Source organism: Typopeltis vanoorti, chromosome 19 (genome assembly GCF_054136105.1).
Source record: "Typopeltis vanoorti isolate ZY-2024b chromosome 19, IOZ_Tvanoo_1.0, whole genome shotgun sequence".
NCBI lineage: Eukaryota > Metazoa > Arthropoda > Arachnida > Uropygi > Thelyphonidae > Typopeltis > Typopeltis vanoorti.
The window spans coordinates 5,221,055-5,244,369 of NC_143567.1; the positions used below are offsets into that span (position 1 = coordinate 5,221,055).

General features: G+C 36.7%; 1 protein-coding gene across 2 annotated transcripts in view; it reads right to left on the reverse strand.

Moving 5' to 3' along the window:
- Cisd2 (CDGSH iron sulfur domain 2) overlaps positions 1 to 22,760 on the reverse strand; it is a 43,261-nt gene extending 20,501 nt beyond the window's left edge. Inside the window, exons 1-2 of one of the 2 annotated variants that reach the window (XR_016549923.1) lie at positions 22,331 to 22,760; positions 8,711 to 8,913 (exon numbers count right to left, since the gene is read on the reverse strand). Coding sequence is in view for 1 of the 2 variants with exons in the window: in XM_090408998.1 (XP_090265124.1) it covers positions 8,711 to 8,913; positions 22,331 to 22,334 (207 nt within the window). In the remaining variant the exon portion in view is untranslated. The remainder of the gene's footprint in view (positions 1 to 8,710; positions 8,914 to 22,330) is intronic. The other variant, XM_090408998.1, reaches the window with a different exon arrangement.
- Positions 22,761 to 23,315: the final 555 nt, after the last annotated feature.

A 23,315-nucleotide genomic window follows, 5' to 3' on the forward strand; every position in this document is an offset into this window, starting at 1 on the left:
GGGAGGTCCTTCCCAGAAAAAAAAGTCTATCATATCATTCCTTGAACAGATTGACCGTTCTTGCTCTCACCACTCTATCAGGCAATTCATTCCACGGTTAAACCACCCTCCATGCAAAGAAACCACTCCTCACCCTCTTGCTCACAGCTTCCTTTCGTTACTTCCAGGGATGGCCCCTTGTTATCGCTCCTTTGTGATTTCTCCATTTCATGCTTCAACACTTATCTTCACTCTTTTATTTCACTCTCCTGTTATACTCTACTAATCTATCATTCACTCACCCCACCGAGCCTCTTATTCTTATTATCATCCAAACTTTAATTTATACCTAGCTTTCATTATGAATAATTATGGAGACATACTACCATGTTTAAGAAATTATTTTAATTAAAATTAAATTTGTATAATTCAACCTATATATCAAGTTCATCTTGAAGAATACATACATATATATATATATACACACTGGTGTCAAACCTAAGGACAAGCACTGTTTCTGAAGATTTGAACTGCAAATTCAGATGAATCAGCTTGTGGCAATTTGTATAACAGACAATTTTGAGTAGAATGCAGTTACACATTCAGATTTTTGAATCGTGTTTTCAGTGGTGGTGTATCTATAAAATTGAACAACACAACAATGGTCTAATGTACTCTTTACAGATTAGAGTTATTTTAGTCTTTCCTCTGATTCTAGACTACATTTTATCTGCCCTAAAAGTGATACTGCTTACCATCATGAGAATGTTCTTGTTCTGGGATCATGGTGTGGGTAGGTATAATGCTTAATAGATGCATCGAGCTACAAGTGCTGGAAAAAGGGACTGACTGGTGAACAATGTTGCAACAAAGTTTTTCAATGTCATGTTTGATTCTTCCATGGTGATGTAGGCAAAGAATTCATTTTTATGGATGACACCACATCATACATGAGTAGTGGAGATACTAAAGATGAGGATGTTAATCGAATTCAGTGGTCAGCATGCTCCCCAGATCTCAACCCCAGAAGAACACGTTTGGAATGTAATAGGGAGGTACATTGCTGCTCGAAATTCGAGCAGCAATGTGCTCCTCCTCCCAGGAAACAAACAAGACCTTATCCTTGCTTTGAAGGACAACTGGGCCAGTTTGCCTCAAGAACTTCTGAATCATTTAGTGCTAAGCATGGTATGATGTTGTAAGAGCTGCATCGCAGTTCAGGGTGGACAAATTCCTTATCCACTCTCCAGCCAAAAGACTGCAGGTTGGAATCCCACTGTGGGCATGGATATTTGTGATTATCTATGAAAGTACTAGTTGGCACTGGTGTTAGATGATGAAGATTGGTGGAGTAGTGAGATGAGAGTTGTAGAGTAGATGCCCTCCCACGATGAGTCTTTGGATGCCCTGGAGGTGTGATGTAATAATAATAATAATAAATGTCTCTCATAGTTTTCTGTAAGCACTGTACATTAATTCCTTAACTACGTCCTCAGGAAATTTGTAACTGTTGTCAGAATGTATTGCAATTTAATTTGTATGAAATTTATAACACATTTTTTGTGTAATTGTGTCCACATTTGGCTGTAGTCATTAAAATGTTTTCATATACAGGTAAAAATGTAGTTCATCCTTAGCTTTTGGCACCAGTGCATATACTCAGGATCACAAGCTACATTGGTATACACTATGGCAGGCCAAAAATAGCTGCTTGGTGAACTGTTGACCATTGACCATAGCCTGACTTCTGGTGAAAAAAAATAATAAAATAAAACAATTATCTTAGTAAAACTACATCATCAGTTATTTGTTTCTTATATTCGTGATACTTTACTTTTCTATTTGCTGCTAGAGTTACTGTGTTGTTATCCAGTTAATTACTGCTGGTATTCACCATGTGAGCCATCGAAATCCTAGGGGCTTGCAGGCCATCATTTTTGGTTGGTTGATAAGCATTTTGCAAGCTTCCTTGAATTATACTTATACCATATTTTGGTCCAATGTAAGGACTGGGTGCCTTTCCTGTAAATCCAATGGAAAGTTTCAAGTGCAATGTCCGAAAGATCTGCTTTTCTGTTATGAAGGTAGTGAAAGAAAGATATATATCAAGTTCATTTCTCTCTCTCTCTCTCTCTCTCTCTCACTCTCATACCTTATACTTTCACCTAATGCATTCACATCTCCAAATTTTCTATATACTGAGATTTGCAAAACACCTTCTTCTGCAACAAGTCCACCAAAATCTTGTTCATGCAGCAAATCCAATAGAGAAAAATCTCAAGAATAGCATATATGAGAAAACAGTAATATAATCTGAGGTTTAAAATTTAAGGACAAGGAAAGATCATAAAAAATTTGTTTCATCCTTCCATATAAATGTCTCTCCTGAATTTAAGTTGATAATAGAAGAAAATCTTTTCTCAGAATATTATTAATACAAAATCTATTCCAATAAAAAAAAAGTGCATTAGTCATAATGCACATGCACGTGTGCACACACAAATTTATTTATTTATCAACATCTATATATGGTGTGAGATAGATGTTTATAAGACAAGATATTTAATAGGATGTAACTATAGCCCCAGAATACAGATAGTGATGAATAGGAAACATTCAGGCAAATTAGTTTCCTAAGTGCAAAACAAGTGAAATCAATATTGCCAGGAGTAATAGGAACAAGAAGGAAGAATTTTTGGCCTTGATTGGCTCTTCCTGGCCACAGGCTATTGGCATTAGTGAAACATGGCTGACGGAAGATGATATAGTTAGTGATATAGTGTTATTAATGATAGCTGATGAACTGCAGCCAAGGAGAATTGAAGTTGTATTGCAGGATAGTGAAAAGAGCTCATTTAAGGCTATTTGGTGTGAGATTGAGACTGGCAGAACAAAATATATAGTTGGGTGCTGCTATAGACCAGGTGATGGAATAGATGATGGAGATAGTATGCATAAACAAATTGATGAAATGAGTGGAAGGAGGGTAATTATTATGGGGGATTTCAACTATGGTAACATTGATTGGAAGGAAATGGATTTTATTCAATTATTAAGGGATAACTATCTGAGACAGCATGTAATTGAAAATACTAGGGGTTTGAGAGTGCTTGACCTGGTAATAGCATCTCAGAATTTGACTGTAATGAATATGACCATGTTGCCACCTACTGGTGGGAGTGGTCATACGGTCTTGACCTGGAAGGTGGCTAAAGGTGTGGAATTTTTGATTAAGACAGGGTATATGTGGAATTACCGTGCTGGCAAGTATGACAAGCTTAGGAGATTGCTTGGATCAGTGCCATGGTACGCAAAACTGCAAGGTTTGAATGTCAATAGAGCATGGGAAGTGGTCAAGGAGCATTTACAGGAGGTTATGGCTGATTGTATACCTAGGGTCCGAATAGTAAAACAAATAGGGGTTAAATGGATGAATAACACCATTAAGCTTGAGCTGCAAAAAAAGAAACAACTGTGGAGGGAATTTAAAGAGAAAGGTAACCTGCAGGAATGGTATAATGCACAGGCCAGAAGGGTAACGAGTGTGGTAAAAAAAAGCAAAAGCGGATTATGAAAGGAAACTAGCTATGCAAGATAAAGAGAATCCCAAACAGTTCTTTCAATATGCTGCAAGCAAAAAAAAAAAAAAAAAACTGTACACAGCAGAATGATTTTAAGGAATGCCAATGGTAAGGAGGTCACCAAATCAGTCAATATAGTGGAATTACTGAGCGAGCACTTTGCAAGAGTATATCATCCAGGTTGTGACATTGAAAAAATGAAGGAACCATTAGTTTATACGGGAATTGTAATGAATGAAGTGGAGGTGAATAGTCTATAACATAACTTTAATATGAATACATCTGTGGGATTGGATGGTATACCGGCACGAGTCTTACGTGCCCTTGACCATGTTGTTTAATCTGAGTCTCGGATATGGTTTAGTCCCGAAGGTGTGGAAAGAGGGGAAAATAGTTCCACTGCATAAAGGAGGATCCAAGACTACTGTTGCATATTACCAACCAATCAGCATATCAGGAGTCGTTGTCAAGGTCTTGGAGAAAGTAGTCAAGGGAAAAATACAGGAATGGATTGATGAAAATGAGATACTGTATGGGGGACAGCATCGTGTTGTGAAGGGTAGATCACGACTCAGTAACTTGCTCAAGTTTTATGACATAGTGATGGCTGAACTGGATAAGGGTAATGGGTTTACAGTGATACTGCTGGACCTGGCATTTGACAGGATAACACATGGAATTCTAATCCGTAAACTGCAACATATGGGAATGGATATAGGGTTGGTGAGATGGATAGGTGAGTGGGTGATGGAGAGATATCAAAGAGTAGTTTATTCAGGAGTAGAGTCCAAAAGACAGCCTGTGACCAGTGGTGTGCCGCAGGGTTCTGTTCTTGGACCACTGCTGTTTAATTTGTTCATTAACGATATAGGGAAGGATCTATGAGAGGAACAGTTAATTTGTTTGCTGATGATGCAAAGTTGGGTAGGACAATAGTAAATGCAGAAGATGTCAAAATCTTGCAGGACGACTTGGATAGATTGGAGTTCTGGGCTAAGGAGAATGGATGTCAATTTAATGTGACAAAATGTAAGGTTATGCATTTTGGGGTGAAAAGATTAGCAGCAGTATACCACATTGGTGGAACTGTACTCCAAGAGATTGATGAGGCCAGGGACTTGGGAGTGTTGGTGGATAGGGAGATGAAGTTTAGGGGGCACATTGCAAAAGTGGCTAAAACAGCTCATCAACTCACTTGGTTGTTGAAAAATACTTCGACGAGCAGAGACAAGCAAGTTATTGTACCTCTGTACTGAGCCTTGATAAGACCTCATCTCGACTACTGTGACCAGATTTGGTCACCTAGGTTTCTTCTTGATGGGGAGGAGGTGGAGAGGATCCAGAGGTGAGTGACCAAGAAGATAGCAGGTCTATGGAATAAACCTTATGAGAACAGATTGAAGATTTGTGGGTTGCAGAAATTAGTTGAAAGGCGGAAAAGGGGAGATATGATTGAGACATTCAAATTGCTAAAGGGTTTCTATAGGATTAATTCAGAGGATATTTTTTAAGATCAGGACTGGTGGTGGAAGAACTAGGGGACACCTATGGAAGCTGGGCAAGAGTGCAGTTAGCAAGGGTGTTAGAGCTGGGTTCTTTACTTTTAGAGAGGTAAATGAGTGGAATAAGCTGCCAGTCTGTTGTGGGTGCTATGACAGTGAGTGAGTTCAAGGCAAGGTATGATAGATACTGTGAGAATGTCGTATAGTTGTGAGGACATGATGTTTAGGGCCTCGCTCGATGAGTTATTGTTATTATTAATTATTATTTGTTATTATTAATTGTTATTATTAATTAATAATAACAATTAATTATTATTATTAACAATAATTGTTATTATTATTAACAAATAATTGTTATTATTTGTTATTATTAATAATAACAATAATAATAATAATAATTAAGGGAGACTTCACCTATAGCAATCTGGGCAAAGGAGGCAGCTTGCACTACCAAAGGAACTTATTTCTTAGGCAACATGTGGTGGAGAGCACATGAGATCAAAGTTTTGGATTTGGCCATAGCATCAGAGGATCTGACTGTGACTGATATGTCATACTTGCTCCATGTTGGCGAGATTGATCATGTGGTCCTGACTTGGAGAATGAATAGCGATGTAGAGGTGTCAAGGTAGAAGGAATTTATGTGGAAATTTAAGGCAAGCAACTATCATAGACTTAGAAACTAGCTTACAGCAACACAATGAATGAAAGAATTTGAAGGAAGAGAGGCCAGTAGTGCATGGAAGATACTTAAGATAAAATTGTTGACAGTAATGGCAGATTGTATATGCAGACATTAATTGCAAGAGATAAAAGGATGATGGCCCATTATATAAATCTTGATCAGACAACATCTGGACTTCTGTGCCCACATTTAGTCACTGTGATTTGAAAAGGATGAAGTAACCTCCATGGAATTGAAGACTCATTGTGGGAGGTACACACTATTGCACAAGACAAGCATGCTTCCTTCATCAACCATGCTTTAAATTGATTCAATGTGTCTACACCCACAGCACACTCAGGCAATACATTCCACTCACCAACCATTCTCCATGCAAAGAACCTACTCCTCACTCCTCTGCTCACACCCTCCTTATACAGTTTCCAGCGATGGCCTCTTGTTCTACACCCTCTCTCCCATTCTATGAAAAATTTCTTCCATGTCGATGTCTCAATCATATCCCCCCCCTCTTCTTTCTATTCATGAGGCTCTGCAACCTACATTCTTCTTTCAATCTGTCTTCGTACTCCACATTCCAAAGACCACTGACAACCTTTGTGAATCTTCTCTGGGCTCTTTCCAACATATCCTCATCAACATGAAAACCCAGTGACCAAATCTGTGCATAATAATCCATATGAGGCCAGATCAAAGGCTTATACAGTGGCATAATAACCCTGTCAGGGTCCTCTGCATCATTGCCATTATCTGATGTAACGTATTCACAACTTATGCAATGTGGTCCCTGAATTTTAGGTCCTTGTCCACCATCACTCCAAGATCTCTCAACTTTTCTACTTCCTTTAAAGTTTCTCCACCAAGTGTATCCTTTGCATTCCATCACTGTTTACCAAATCTCAAAATCTTGCATCTTGCAACATTGAACTGACAGTTCCACTTACCTGCCCATTCATGCAACCTTTTCAAGTCCTCTTGTAAGCTATAACATCTGCTTGACTCTGCGAGCCACTTTGGAAAGAGCACAGACATGAATAGCAAAAATAATATTAGGACTGCAATGTTGATTATGAGAATAGAATTATTATTATTATTTGACACCTCCAGGGAGTCCAAAGACTCATCGAGGGAGGGCACCTGCTCTACAACTCTGTCTCAACCAAAATAAATTTAGTTTAATCCTTTATCCAAGTGTGAGCAAACAAAGTTTCCACATGAAAGTATCTTCAGGACTGGGATAAGGTGGTACACCAGGCAACTCATTGCAAAGGTTGCACCTTTCAAACTCGTTGCAAAGGCAACTTGTTTGAAAGGTGGAGCAAGCTATCATCACTTCTAACTCAGTATCTCCCATAATGCAAAACACATCTCCTTGCGGATGCATAATGTTATGCATTAAAGGAAGGGCCACTACCCAGACTACTTTCAACCTTTATTGAGGTCTCTTCAGTGGGAGCCAGACCCAAGTGGAGATACCAGGCAGAAGCATTAGCAAGGTCATCTCTACTTATAGGAGTTGCCAAACGGTGTGCCACCTTTTTATTAAATTACTCTGGATTTAGAGAAAGATGTTGAAAGTTTATTGTTCACTTGGTTAGACTATAATAAATTTAGTTTAAACCTTTATCCAAGTGCGAGCAAACAAAGCCTGGCTCCCACTGAAGAGACCTCAATAAAGGTCGAAACTAGTCCGGATAGTGTCCTTTCCCATAATGCATAACATTATACATATCCACAAGGAGATGTGTTTTGCATTATGGGAGATACTGAGATAGGAGTGATGTTAGCTTGCTCCTCCTTTCAAACAAGTTGCCCAGTGTTGAACCACCTTACCCCAGTCCTGAAGATACTTTCAGGCGCAAATTTTGTTTGCTCACATTTTAGATAAAGGATTAAACTAAATTTATTATAGTCTAACCAAGTGAAAAATAAACTTTCAACATCTTTATCTAAATCCTGAGTAATTTATTAAAAAGGTGGCACACTGTTTGGCAACTCCTATAGGTAGAGATGACCTTGCTAATGCTTCTGCCTGGTATCTCCACTTGGGCCTGGCATCACTGAAGAGACCTCAATAAAGGTCGAAACTAGTCTGGGTAGTGGCCCTTCCCTTAATGCATAACATTAGACATATCCACAAGGAGATGTGTTTTGCATTATGGAGATGTTAGCTTGCTCCACCTTTGCAACGAGTTTCCCAGTGTTGTACCACCTTACCCCAGTCCTAAATACTTTCAGGTGCAAACTTTGTTTGCTCACACTTGGATAAAGGATTAAACTAAATTTATTATAGTCTAACCAAGTGAAAAATAAACTTTCAACATCTGTCTCAATCCACCAACTGACCGCAACTACACCAACGCCATCTACCGCCAACCACCGCCACTGGTATTTCCACAGACAACACAAACATCCATGCCCATGGCGGGATTCGAACCCGCAGCCTTTTGGCTGGAGAGCAGATATGCTAACCACTCGGCCAGCCAGGCCAAGTGGTTATCATATGGGGACATGCAGACTGCAGATTTGTGGTTTGGTAATTAGAAGACAAAGGGTGTGGATATAATTGAGACTTTAAAGCTGTTGAAATGTTATTATTGGATTAATGCTGAGAACATTTTTCATATGGTAGAATGAGGGGAAGAAACACAGACCAGAAGCCATCCCTGAAAGTTGCAAAAGGAAGTAGTGAATATTAAGGGTAAAAAGTAAGTTTTTTTTCCCTGAAAGGGTGGTGAAAGTGCAGACAGTGGATGAGTTTAAGGAGTGGCATGATAGACTTTGTGTTGCCTAATGCTGACCTCTCATAGTGTCTTGTGACTCCATGTAGGTCAAGAAAATAATAATAATAATAATATTCAGTATTAGTTTTGTTACTGCCCACATGTTTAGTATTACAAACAATACTCAACATATACACCATTTGATTCTACAAAGAAAACACCAAAATGTTATGCCATACTTACTGTTTGAGATTTCCAACACCTGCATAAACTTGTTTTATTACCCAAATCTTCAATATCTAGTGAATGAGAAACTTTTTTGCAGACTTTCTGGATGTCTAGATTTATAATATGTTTTTTTTTACCATACTTGAATGAAACATATATGGCATAGCATATAGCAGTTGCTGTTCCAATCCATGGAAGTAATGGTTTCCAATCATTTCCTACATAGAAAAAATTGGAGATTAGTGAAATTAAATGCAGTAAAAATTATGAAGTGGGGAAGGGAAAAGGAAGAATTTACTAACCCAGATTCTGGACAGAAACTCCATTAGGAGTGGTGGATAAGCATTATCATCATAAATTATTCCTTTTTTTCTTTCCTATAAATTTCCTAAGGTAAGTCCTCATCACAAAAATTATGGAAACAACTACCACATTAGAGTAAAACTTCAGTTTAATATAAACAAAAATAATCACTTGGTGTTTCGACCTTCACATTAAGGTCATCATCTGGAGTTGACCAAATCAATGTAACTTTAGCTGCACTACAATCTACATGGTATGCTAAAGTTACATTGATTTGGTCAACTATTAAAACTACTAGCCTGACCTCTGGTGAAAAAAAAAACTTACATCAATGTTAGGCCAATAAAAGCTGAAATAATTGCTTAATCATAAAGTCAGGGTTTGCTGGAAAACTTGAACCGGGTGGGCTGAATGTGTGCCATCCAAATTCTTGGGATTTTTATGCCACCATTATTGTTAAGATTATGATGGTAATCAAAATTTCACAGGCTTCTTTAAATTTCCATTCATACCAAGTTTTTGTATGATATAAAGAACGTGTACTTTTCCAATCAATTAGGAAAATTGATTGGAAATGTACACCTACGGATAGGGATTGTATGTCCAGTTTCACCGACATAAGGTAAATTACAGGTGCAATAGATACAATAAACTCCAGGGTGAGCCAATGGGAGCGGAGAAAGATCCTTAGAGGAGTTGAATATGGTTTTTAATTTTATAGGTGGTTTAAAAGTAGCATTAAGATTATAATAGTATAGAATTCTATTTATTTCTTCTGATAACCCTTTAATATAAGGGATAACTATGGTTTTACTGTAATCTATATTATATGTATTTTTTTGATGAAGTTTTATGAAGAATTTCATGGACAGTATTTTTGCTGTAGCCATTAGTTGTATGTAAAACATCAATTTTTTAGTTTCCAATAAATTCTATAATACTTTATTTCTTTGATGGATTCTTTGGAAAAATATTGAGAAAATTAAATTTTCTTATAATGGCTGATCATTGCTTATTAAATCACATTATTTATGAAAAATTAATGCATAACATTATACATATCTGCAAGGAGATGTGTTTTGCATTATGGGAGATACTGAGATAGGAGTGGTGGTAGCTTGCTCCACCTTTGCAAGGAGTCGCCCGGTGTTGTACCACTTTACCCCAGTCCTGAAGATACTTTCAGGCGCAAACTTTGTTTGCACACAGAAAGTGAAACAAAAAGACTATGGCCATGAAGAGAAGAATTCTGAGCATAATAGGCAATGATGCAATAATACATCTGCATAAAAAATACTTCATAACATTATTACTATGTGTCTATAGTTCAGTTTTTAGTTTCAAGATATGAGAATTATATAGTTAATGAAGGTTATGTACATATCCTGCACAAGGCTTAAATCAAATGACATTGTGAGCAAAGGATTCTGATAACCAGCTCAATATTGCAAAGTGTGATGTGTATTATAATGTATATAAGTAAATTATAACATACAAGAAATTTTATGCTTATTTTATCTTGACTTCATGATTGAGACATAAGTTAGCGAGGGCTTGTTACCAGATTAATGTAGAGGATATTTTTCATGGAGTTGAGGGAGATAACAGTAGAACAAGAAGCCATCCCTGGAAACTGTGTAAGGAGGATGTGTGAGCAAGAGAGTGGAGTAGTAGGTTCATGGAATGGAGAGTAGTTAGCGAATGGAATGCATTGCCTGAAAGTATGGTGAGCACAGAAACTGTGAATGGGTTTAAGGCACGGTTAGATGATCTCTCTCTCTCTTCCTGACAGTGTAGACCTCCCACGATGAGTCTTTTGGCTCCATGGAGATCTGATGTTAATAATAATTTTCCTTGACCCAACAAAGCATGAGCAAATAAATGTTTTGCTCATGCTTGTATATGAAAGCAGATGACGTCATGTCAGATTGCTCTATTATCTCATTATGCACACTTCCTTTCAGGCATTATGGGAAGGTCATCATACAGACAGGTATTGACCTTTAATGGTCTCATGAGAGCTAGACCTGTGAAGATATTGACAACTAAATCAATGCGGAACTCATTTTCTATATACAAATAACAAAATTGTGTATCATTATATTATTGAAATACTCTAGATTAGGAATCACTGAAATAGTTTTTGCTTGTTTACAAAATAAACTAACAGACAAAAGTATCATTTTATCTGTTAGTTTTAATTCTTTACAGTATAAGCCAGTGGTTCTCAAACTTTTTGAAGTCGGGGCGCATTTAAAATCCTACAAATAATTGTAGGCGCACTATATACAAATTTCTGAGAAATATGTTATAATAATTAAGTCAAATATCACAGAAAAAAAATAATGCAATAAAAAAAAAAATAAAATGAAACATACCTTAAGTTTATTCATTCTTGTGTTTATGAGAAACATGAGCCTGATGTGTCCTAGCGATTGCTTCAATGTTTGGGCATATATTTGAAAGGCAAACTCTCATTTCCTCGTCAATACATTGAAGAGTTCCTCTCTTTTTACACTTAATTGTGGTGAGGATGGAAAATCCTAATTCACATAAATATGATGTTGAAAATTGTAGTAAAATGTTCAAAGCTTTTTTAGATATTGACACATATTCTTCTTTTATAGAAATCCAAAAGGCTTCAAGAGACAATTCCTTATGTTTAATCATCAGTCCATGATCAATGGATATAGCTGCCAGTTCTCCTTCTTCTGTTAATGTTAAACCAAAATCACTTGAAGTTTCCATAAATGGGTTTCTAATCCAATCGCATTGTTCAGTGTTAAGTGATGGAAAATAAGAACTCGATTTTTCTTCTAAACTTGTTAAATGTTCAACTATTATTGGAAGTGTATCATTTATGCAAGTGTTACTTACCAATGGAAACATTTTCAAATTACCTTCAGCTTTTCTTTTCCAAATCTGTAGTTTTCTCTGAAGCGCTTTCATTTTGTCAGTGGATGTGAGAATATTTTCTTCTTTCCCTTGCCGCTGTTAATTAACAGCGGTTTATTATGCTGTTAATTATTATGTTAATTAAAAGCAAAAAACTGCTGTTAATTAACATAATAATGATGTGTTGACAAAAAGAGCGGTATATCCGTAATGAAAAGGTATAATAGAGTAACTATATTTATTTTTATATCTGGTCACATATTTCTCTGGAATACCACAGGGCGCACCCTTTGAGAACCACTGGTATAAAGCAAACAAAGTTTTAAAGCAAAGAAAGTTGCTTTAAAACATCTCTAATTCAGAGCATTTTAAACAATATGATGACAGTTGCATTTTGTTACATGTGTATTATTATTATTACATGACACACCTCCAAGGAGTCGATAGACTCATCACAGGAGAGCACTCTACTGTATTCCACTTCACTATGCACATCTCACTACCACTCAATCCTCCTTACACAACTCACCATTTCTGCTACTTAATTTTCTAACTACATACAATGACATTTACTGCCCACCACCACCACCAACAATAATTTTGTCTGCAAATTGCATGTGTACTCATGGCTGATTTGCCTGTATGCAGGATGAAAAGCCTAAGATTTTGGGAAGAAAACCCTGCTACCTCCATATGAGATCAGCTAACTCACCTTTGATTGGAAAAGCCCATATAAAAATTCCTCTTGTCACTGTGAGAATCAAACTTTCTTTGAAAACTTTCTGAAAAAATCAAACAGTCTTTTCCAATCGAAGGGCTAAATGTTCTATTACTCATCCAGTTCCACTATAGAGGCACTTAAAATAGAAAATATATGGAAAATATAGTTTCTATATTTATTCAATTTTCGATATCTTGTAGGTCTAGTTCTCAATGATGAGATCTTGATAAAGGTCAGAGTTGGTCTGAGTAGCGACTCTTTCTATAATGCATAATAGTATATATACATCTAAATAGATGGTACTGGAACAATTCAATTCGATGAAAGGCATTTGTTTACATATAAAAATCTGGACACAATAATCCACTGTGGTCTGATCAGGGTTTTATTATTGTTATTATTATCCTAAGACCCCATGGAATCAAAGACTCATCTAGGGGTCCCTTGTTGTACACACAACTCATCACACCTTGCCTTAAACACATTCATTCTCTGCAGAAACCACAATCTTAGGCATTGCATTCCAATCATTCCCAGCTCTACAAGCAAAAAACTTACTTCTCACTCCCTTGCTCACACCTCCTGCAAGCGATGACCTCTTGTTCTTCCCTGATCTCCTGCCATTTAATGAAAAAACCTCTTCAATGTTAATCCTATAGCAATCCCTTACCAACTTATAAGTCTCTATTATATCACCCCCTCTTCCTCTTATCCACTAGACTCTGTAAATTGCATCTTCACAACCTTTCTTAATATTCAACATTACAGAGATAGAAACTACCTTAGTCAATCGCCTCCGGACCCTTTCCAACATCTCTTTGTCCTTTTGAAAACCAGATGACCAAATCTGTGCACAATAATCCATATGTGATCCATACTAGAAACCCAGCTTTCGGATCCATTAAATATAAAAAAATGGAGATATTAGGAAGAAACTTGACTTATTAGTATTCAGGAATGTATGAGCAGAACTAATCTCAGGTATTATGGTCACTTAAACAGAATGGAAGCGGAAAGGTTAATAAAACAGGTATTTAATGCCAAGATGGCAAGACAAAGACCAGAGCCCGCCAATAGTGTCCTGTCCGGCGCCAGTGTGTAAAACTTTAGTTGGCGCTCCTATCTCCCCCCCCCCCAACTCCAATAAAAAAATCACTTTAAAAAACGTTTTTTAAAGTATTTCTTCCTCTTTGGCGCCTTTACTATCCTGGCACCTGTGTGCGCCGCACATATTGCACATATGGCCGACGCATCCCTGACAAAGACCTATATCCTGTTCCACCTTGCGATCGCAGGAAATCACTTCCTCAGGGAAAACGGTCAATTTTGTCACCATAAAATATTCTCTTCTTAGGATGCAATTAAAATATCTTTTGGACATAAAATTATGAACGTGTTTAGTTTTTTCTTTTTAAAGAACGTTTAAAAAATTAGTACTACTTTAAAAATCCACAAAAATAACTAAACAAACTGGCTGATTGTTATGACCAATCACATCGCTCTGTGGTCACGCCACGATTTCAAAATCAGAACAAACATATCGGACGAGACAGGTGTTTCAATTGCGATTCCAGGTTTTTATTATTATTATTATTATTATTATTATTATTATTATTATTATTCCTGATACCTCCAAGGAGCCCGAAAACTCATCGCGGGAGGACACCTACAACTGTCTGAACCTCTACTACGAATCGTCTCCATCAACGCCATCTACCGCCCACCTCCACCACTACAACTAGTATTTTTTGTCTATAAATTGCGTGTGTTCTGAAGGGCCGATTTGTCTGTATGCGAGATGAAAAACCCGAGTTTCCGGGAGAAAAAACCCTGCTATTCGAAATTCTCATGGAAAAACATTGACGAAGTGATCTGTGTAGCTAAGTTGAAGTGGCGTTTGAAAGACGGCGAAAAAAGACTTCTATAATTTCGAGTTTAGTCGTGAATGAACTGGAGGAACATTTTTCTAAGCGTTTTTTCGAACACTTCCGAGTTAGTCGATCTCTTCCACGGGCAAGTGGTTTTTTCTCCCGAAAACTCGGGTTTTTCGTCCCGTAGACCCAAGAAAATCGGCCGTCGAACCCACACTATTTTCAGACATTAAAAATATTGTGTCAGGGTTAGGTACCACGAGATGGCGGCACTTGCTAGCCGCCTTCCTCAGTGCGTACCGATTAATTAGTGATAGCCTTGGCCATTGGCCACTATCGCTGATTGCCCACCCGTGGAGATTGAACTGCCCACTCAGTCTCCAAAAGTTACGGCTAAAACGGCCTCGCCTACTCCATATACGGGAACAAAATGGCATAGCTGATTTTTTTTTTAAACAATGACGAGTTAAAGCAAATTTCAAGAACGTTCACGCGAAGCTGCGAGCTTCACACCCTGGCAAGATCAAGGAAGAGAGTGTAGCGATGGTGAGCGAGCTGATCGGTGTTTCGGAGAAAACTATCTTCATTGTGAAAGTCAATAAAAAGAGGTCACACATGCCCAAGACAACACCCAAAAAGCGGGCACGATGGGGACTTGAACTTGGCCAATGCAATGCGAAGCACTCGACGCCTCGTTTGGTGTGCCATTCACCAAAAGGTTCATACATTTTTCTTCAGGAATGAGTAGCCTAGACTGATCAAGCTGATTGTTGAAGTCAACAGTCTTCAACTGTCTCCCTGTCTGCCACAAATATCAAGAACGACGCTTTATCGGATGGTGGAGGATCTCGGGTACATAAAACAGCAATGTGCATCGGCCTTCATAGAACGAGAGGATGTAATTGCTTGGAGACATCGATACCTTCGAGCACAGAGAAATATGCACCTTCTTTGCAGTGAGTAGGCCGCAATCTTAAAGTAGAACCAAGCATAGATAAATGCAATATCTAGATGGTCTGATGCCATTAGACGTGCCTGAGAAGATTGAAATATAAGATCTTACAATATTAGTGTCATGAGCAATCCATCTCTTTCTCATCCATCTTTGATGAACTGAGTCGTTTCCCCTAATTAGGGGTTTAGGGGGACTGGCTTGTCTTCCTTTTGCTTTATCCCTAAGGGCAATTATTTTATGTTTGCCTGTTTTGAGGGATGAAAAAACGAATTTCCCAGAGAAAAACACTATCTCAGACCTGCTAACTCACCTTTAATTGAAAGCCTTCATAAAGGTTCCTTGCATCACCGATGACATTTGAACCCAGGTCATTCCAACTAAAGGGCTCCATCGAATCCAAATGAGCTACAGAGGCTCCTGTGAGAAATAGCAGATTCATTTGGAGAAAGAGCAGAAAACTGTTGATGGATTAATAATAAAAAGGAAAGCTTTAGTATCATCACAGTCTCATTTATATCCCTTTAGGACACTTTCAGAACTTTGATGATGACAGAAAAAAATTCATTCCATTATCCACTAAATCTGGATTGCTAGCTTCCTATTTTTGTAAATTGTAACAAATAAAAAAAAAATCACTCTTTCAAAAGTGATAAAAATTAATTTCATCAATTAATTTTTATAACTAATTTTTAGCATTCATTTGATGATTAATATTTGCAGCATGAGAATTACGTTAATGTTAGGTGGAGGAGGAGAAATTATGAAAATCATGAACAATATAACATTATATTGTTATATAATTATAATTATTATTATTATTATTATTATTACTACTACTACTACGTGACACCTCCAGGGAGTCCAAGGACTCAACGTGGGAGGGCTACTCTACTCTACTTTGCTAAATACATCTCATCCTCTCCACTACTACTTAATTCTCCAACTGCGACACTACTACCATCAATGCAATCTATCGCCCATCATCACCACCAACAATAGTATTTTTCGTCTGCAAATTGCGTGTGTTCTGAAGGCCGATTTGTCTACACGCGGGATGAAAAACCCGAGTTTCCATGAGATAAAATCCTGTTACCATCACAATATAATAAATTTATATTGTTTATATAATTTATATGAACAATATAACAATTTATTTAATGTGACAACAGCTTCAAAAGATTGAAGAGTTCTGAAAGAATTATAACATCCATGATGCCATCAAAAATATTGCTGATTCTTGGGAGGAAGTGAAGCAATCAACAGTTAATGGGATGTGAAACAAACTGTGACCTTAATTCTATGATGATTTTCGTGGCTTGACAGAAGGCATCACCGAAGCCAGAAAAGCTGTGGTGGGCTACCCAACTGTCTGGAATATTCTACAGAAGTTTCTGCATTTCTACCATTTCAAGATAATCCTGACACAGGAGTTGCGCCCGCAGGACAAAGTCGAGTAACGTTTGCTTTAACGTTCGTTGCTCGAGTATTGTTGGACGATGCTTGGTCATGGATAATTATGTGAGGAGATTGGGCTCACTTTCGCCTGAACGGAGCTATGAATACCCATAATTGCCAGGTATGGGCTACGCAAAACTCGCATACAATCCTTTGTATACCTTTGTATTCACACAAAAGTACTATCTTGTGAGGGTTTACTGCTTCCTTTATCATGGAAATCAAACAAATTGAACTATTCTTCATTGAGGACATTCACTAGTCATGTCCAGGAGATTCTTCAAGAAAATTTACGGAGGCTACTCAGAGTGTGAAAGTGGGAAAGTGCAGTGGGAAACTGCACTTTCCCACTGCATGGCTGCAGCGTTCTCCGGATTTGAGTCCCTGTGACTTCTGTTTCTCTGGATTTCTCACAGACAGGGTTTATAGGGATCATCCTGATAACTTACCAGCGCTGAAAGACAGTATAACACAGCATATGTGCAACATCAGTCCCGACCGGCTGCATTCTGCTGTTGGACACACTGTGCAAAGCACGCAGTTTGTGAATTTTTATAATTATTAATTTAATTAAATAATTACATCAATAAACGTCTTTTAGCTTTTTTTATGTAATTATTTGTCAATGTAAACTATAAATACATTATTTTCATTTTGCATCCATTTTAATGATCTTTAATTCTTGGGGAAAAAGTATTCAGAATTAATAGTTTTTAGCACAATTTCATATATAAAAAAAATTGACCGGCATATAGTGGTTAGCATATCCGCTCTGCAGCCAAAAGGCTGCGGGTTCGAATCCGGCCGTGGGCATGGATGTTTGATTGTCTGTGAAAATACTAATGGTGGTGGTCGGCTGTAGATGATGAACGAAGTTGTGATTCGTGGTAGTTGGTGGATTGAGTGGTGGAGGTGGAAAGTTGTGGAGTAGGTGCCCTCCCTCAATGAGTCTTTGGACTCCCTGGAGGTGTCAGGTAATAATAATAATATTTTTAAAAATCAACTAATTAATTAATCCTAAATTAAATTATTTCAGTTTAAAAGCAAAAAAATCATAAAACAAATAAAATAATATTAAATTACACACTTACCTTTTAAAAATTTATTTTTCTGTTTAAATTTGTTTCACTATAAATTTACAATTCACAATTCACTCAATGACTCACTAGACAGAGGACAAACTAACCTGCCACTGTTCACAAATCAGAAAAAGATGAACCCAAAACAGGAACATGTGTTTTATTGCTGCAATAAAGCACGTGTTCTATGGCTTCCCTGCCATGGGCCGAAAACAGGCCAACCCATAATAAAATTTTAAGACACAAGGAGTCCTAGGGTGAAGAGTGCAAGATTACATATCTCAATCAATTTTACAATTATAATTTGTAAATTCGATAACTGCACACCCGGAATATTTGCTCGATATTATATATATATATATATATACCACAAAACACACACACACACACACACACACACATATATATATATATATATATATATATATATATATATATATATATATATATATATATATATATATATATATATATATATATATATAAATATATATATATATATATATATATATATATATATCAAGGGCAAATATTCCGGGTGTGCTAGGTGTGCAGTGCACACCCACGAAATATCAGTATCACCGATATTATATTCTTGCATTTATTCCCGTTAAAGACTCCCCCAATTGAACACAATATACTAATGCTTCATTATCCTGTTCAAGAGGGTAATAAAGCATTAGTGCTTCATGAAGAGGGCACTTTTCAACGCATAAACATTGCATCACATTCGCGTTAACAGCTTGGATGTGCTTTCAAAATGCATACACCTTTGAGCCCTTCGAAAAGATGTAAAGAAGGCGCAGCGGGTCAAATTCCTAGCTTTCTTGTATTTTTTAAACCACTGAGAAGGTGGGGCTGAGTGAGCTAACATTTTGAGCTCACCCAGCACCTCACGTCTGTGATTGGTTATTGTGTCAATAACCAATCCAATTGAACGTTGTCACTTATTATGAGTTGAGCGCTTTCTCTATCCGATGGCTGTATTACAAACAGCTGTTACTTCTCAGAATTTCTTCTTATTAATAAAAGATGGTTTTTTAATCCTACATCTTCAGCAAGTCACTTTTAGTCAAGCACACCATGAGAAAGTACTCTAATTCCAGGATCGTGGGAGTTGGATACAAACTGGATACCATCGATTTCCAAAAATGTTAGTGCTAAAACAGTGCTGCCTACTCTCTTTTGGGGAATGAGACGCCATCAGAGATTTGGTCTCACAAATATTCCTCAATCATGTTGTAAGGAATATTTAGAAGGCTATTTCGCCTGTAGATTTAGTTTCACTCTTGTGTGGCAGGACTTTCTTACACTAAAAATAAATAAATGAAATAATTAACATAAATTAATCAAAAAAACCAGCCGGCTTTGGTTAGCAGGGAGAGCATACCTGCTCTCTAACCGACAGGTTGTTGGTTCGAATCCTACTGGACACAGATGTTAGTAAACGCGTGCTCTGGGAGAGCTTGTATAGCTTCTTGAGTTTGAGACTTGTCTTATGCATATATAAATACATTTCATGGATAGTCACTCGCGATGAGTCTTGATGGTTCATGAAGTTTCCAATAATAATCATAATAATAAGATTATTAAAAGTAATTACCTTTCCATCCTATAGGTACGAAATCCATAATCAGAAAAAAAAAAATGTATATTAATTCCTCAGTTCTTTCAAGCAGGTCAATTGAGTGTAAAAGATAAAAACATGTTTGGATATAATGTATAGCACCCTAAATTCTCACATGTATTGGGACAGTTGCTTTTTTTTCCCGCTTTGGATAAGAAATCATTTATTCTATTCTTTTTTTTTTAATTACATTTTTGTGAACAAATGCCACGGACTTGTGTAACCCATGGTAACTTTTACACGCTAGATCTGCAGAAGAAACAGGACAACTATAAGTTATAATCTGGTCACTAATTATAAAAACACTTTTTCAGTCTTTTTTTTTTCCGGAAATTAGTCTGTTTCTGTTGCAAGCTGGATTGATCTCCTGCTTCCGGGAGGAAATGAAATTTTTAATCCCACACACCGCTAAAAAAAAATAAACGCTAGTTATGTAGGCAATTTAGCCTACATAACTAGCTGTCTAACACGGTTTGAGGATGCTTGTGGAGGTCAGTTTGAAATTATGGCAGAAACAACTAAGGTTGGGTTAGGTTACAAAGAGTCAGTATATTATGCCGGTTAATTGCATATACAGTACTTTCTATGGAGTCGGTTTGTCTGTTTGCGGCATGAGACAGGGGTGGTCTCCTGCCACCTAAAGGTTTCTAACGTTATAAAACTCGATTCCAAAGTCTTTCCAAATAAAGGGAACACTCACGAGGACGACATATTGCGTCGTCCTCGTGAATGTTCTACGGGAGGGGTTGCCAAATACAAAATAAGTAAATAAAATAAAATAAAAATAAACACTTGCTTCTACAAATGGCAGATGTACCTTCTAATCTCTTATTTCATCCACCTTTCATCCAGAAGGCACCATAAAGAAAGACTCATCTTCTAATATCATTCTTCTCTTCCAACGCATAGACAACCAAGGAAAATCACCTCCTATTGCAAAGGTACCGCAAGGGGCGGGGGGGGGGGGATTAATTCCAACATTCTGCATTGGTCAAACATCTCCCAAGGGTTAAACAATAATAATATTCAGTTCTTATAAAAATACACTGGTTGTCTAGCATATTGAATTGAATGCAAAGTAATGAATGATGCATGTTTTTTGACAACGTTTATAAACCGGAATGAGGGTTTGTATAATCTAATAATAATACTAATAATAAATTTAAGTGTAGAATCTGGTGAGAAGTGAGTACACATAACTCGTTCAAGCAAAGATGAAACCATCCTTCGTGTTTGGGTGGAAAGAAGAAATTAAAAATAAAATAAAATAAAAATTCGGTAACGCCTTTTATTCCACGGTAGGGAATAAGCGAGTCCGTTTTAGATATAACTTTTGGAGACTGGGGGGAGGGGGGGGACAAGTCTCCACGGTAGCCAATCAGAAATAGCTGAACCAGGACTATCACAAATTATACACAGCATTTGGTGAAGAGAGGCGGCTGACAAGTGCTATCTGGTTGTCCGTAATCCTAACACTATATTTACTGTCTGAAATAGTGTGAGTTCTACGATCGATTTTTTTTTTTTTTTTTTTTTTTAGTATATCTCGAGTTTTCGGATGAAAAAGAAAAAAGAGAGAGAATAAACAAACGTTATAAAACATTTTTATATCAATATTTCATTCATTGTCAGTTTGATTAACCCAGTATAATAACTCCAACATACAAGCGCATGGTTAATCAACCACAGATTGATTTGAAAGCATAGACTGTAGGCTGGAAACACCTGCTTACTGGAGGTCTGAAGTAACACCTGTGAAAGAGTGCCATGTTTAGCCTCTAGAGCAGGGTATCCGGATTATCTAATTTTTAGCCCACGCAAAGTACCTATGTGTTCTAAGTTTGTAACTTTAAATAGGTTAGATTGTCATAAAAAAAAATAATAACAATCTCCTTCGATCTCAAATATTACTCGGCTGCAATTAGATTTTCACTGAGCAGATTCTACGGTAATCAGTAAATGTACAAAATATTTACGAAATTTTAATATGTATGGAACAATAAAAATGTTTTTAAACAGAAATATTTTTATAATGTTATAGAAATTTGGGTTGGAATACTTAGATGATCGGGATAATTACTACAAGCCCACCTTGAACATGTCTTCATATCCAAGTTAAATAAATAAATAAATAAAAATGTAGATTCCTTTTCTGCTTCGAAATCATTTGTACATTAAAAAAGAACTTACCTAATTTATCTGCAAAGAATCTGACCTGATGCAGATAATGTGCGTTTTTTTTTTTTTTCTTGCGTTAGCTGATTTTTTTTTTTTTTTTTTTTTTTTGACGTTTTTAGATTCCTCAACTATCCCATGAATTATGCAGCGTGGCTATGTTTCTCTCTTCCTGCAAATTATTTATCAAGCTTTATTATGCTGTGCTCTTAAATGTAAAATGTGTTCCAATAATGTCTTGAAAGGAAAGTAACATGGTGATTGGGGGGGGGGGGATCGTGTCGAATGGCGCAAAAGACACTGTGTATACTTGATTACATAATAAAGAATGGGGACAAGGCTGTCTGGAGTCCGTAGCAAAACATCTACCTTAAGTGCTGTAGGCGCCGATAGCCATTTTAATTCCATAGCATGTCAACACAGCTAATTTTCCACTTCAAGGAATTCAGAAAACAGAATGAAATTTATCAAAATTAATGTATCCGAGCACTCCTACTCTAAAAAATAAAAATAAAATAAAATAAAAATGCGATGACCAAGTGTTGATAGCTTACCCATTGTTACTTGTATGAAAGATCTAACAACTTTGGAGAAACTTTAGTCGGAAAATGTAAGCTTCTTCTCTTCACTGATGCGATGATACTGCTTATCATGAATATATTCCACAATCCTACCACATGACAGCACTGTATGATTAAGAATATAAGCTCCAATAGTCCAAATGTAACTAGCACAACAGAAATGGTTCGGAACTAAATAAAAAGTCATAAAGTAAAACTATTTATTTATTCTCTATTTCTCTTTTAATCGCTTTACAGTTCGTATTCGTCAGCGTTCTCTGTTTCTTTGTTGTATAACTGTGCTCAATGCCGCAATCCGCGATAACGTTTAATGACATCATTTGAACGCCATCTAGAGATTAAGTGAAACATATTTCTCTTCTTTAATAACCCTACTGACTCATCTCACTTTCGATTTCAATAAGACTATTTTTAGTGGCAAAAATTAGGCAAAAGAATACATATTTGCTAAAGTAAGGAAAGTAAGGAAATGATCGGCCATAATCATAACAAGTAAGGAAATGCTTTCTCATATTACGTAACTATGTACACAGTACATTCATAGCAAAACATCAGTTTATTTGTATCTACTACTTTCGCAAGCTCTTGGCCTGCTTTTCAAAATAAAGATAATATAAATGTCAAATAATAATATAAATATGTGAAATATAACGAGCATCAGCTACATAATTTTTAAAAGGTGAAAATCCATATCTCTGCGGCATGTTTGCCTTTTGAATTAATGTATATTTGATTGTGTATATCTCTGAATGATATGTATATTTGAAAGACGTATGTAATAATGTTCAGCATATTTCTTCCAATCATATTTTTATATTACTGTTATCTTGAAGCAAGCCACAAAACCTGGAGGACGGAGCAACAAAGGCAATTTAATTGTGTATTATACTGGCGGTTTGTCTGTTATGCGGAATAAAAAAACTTTGTTTCCGGGGCGGCAAACCCTACTACTTCTGTA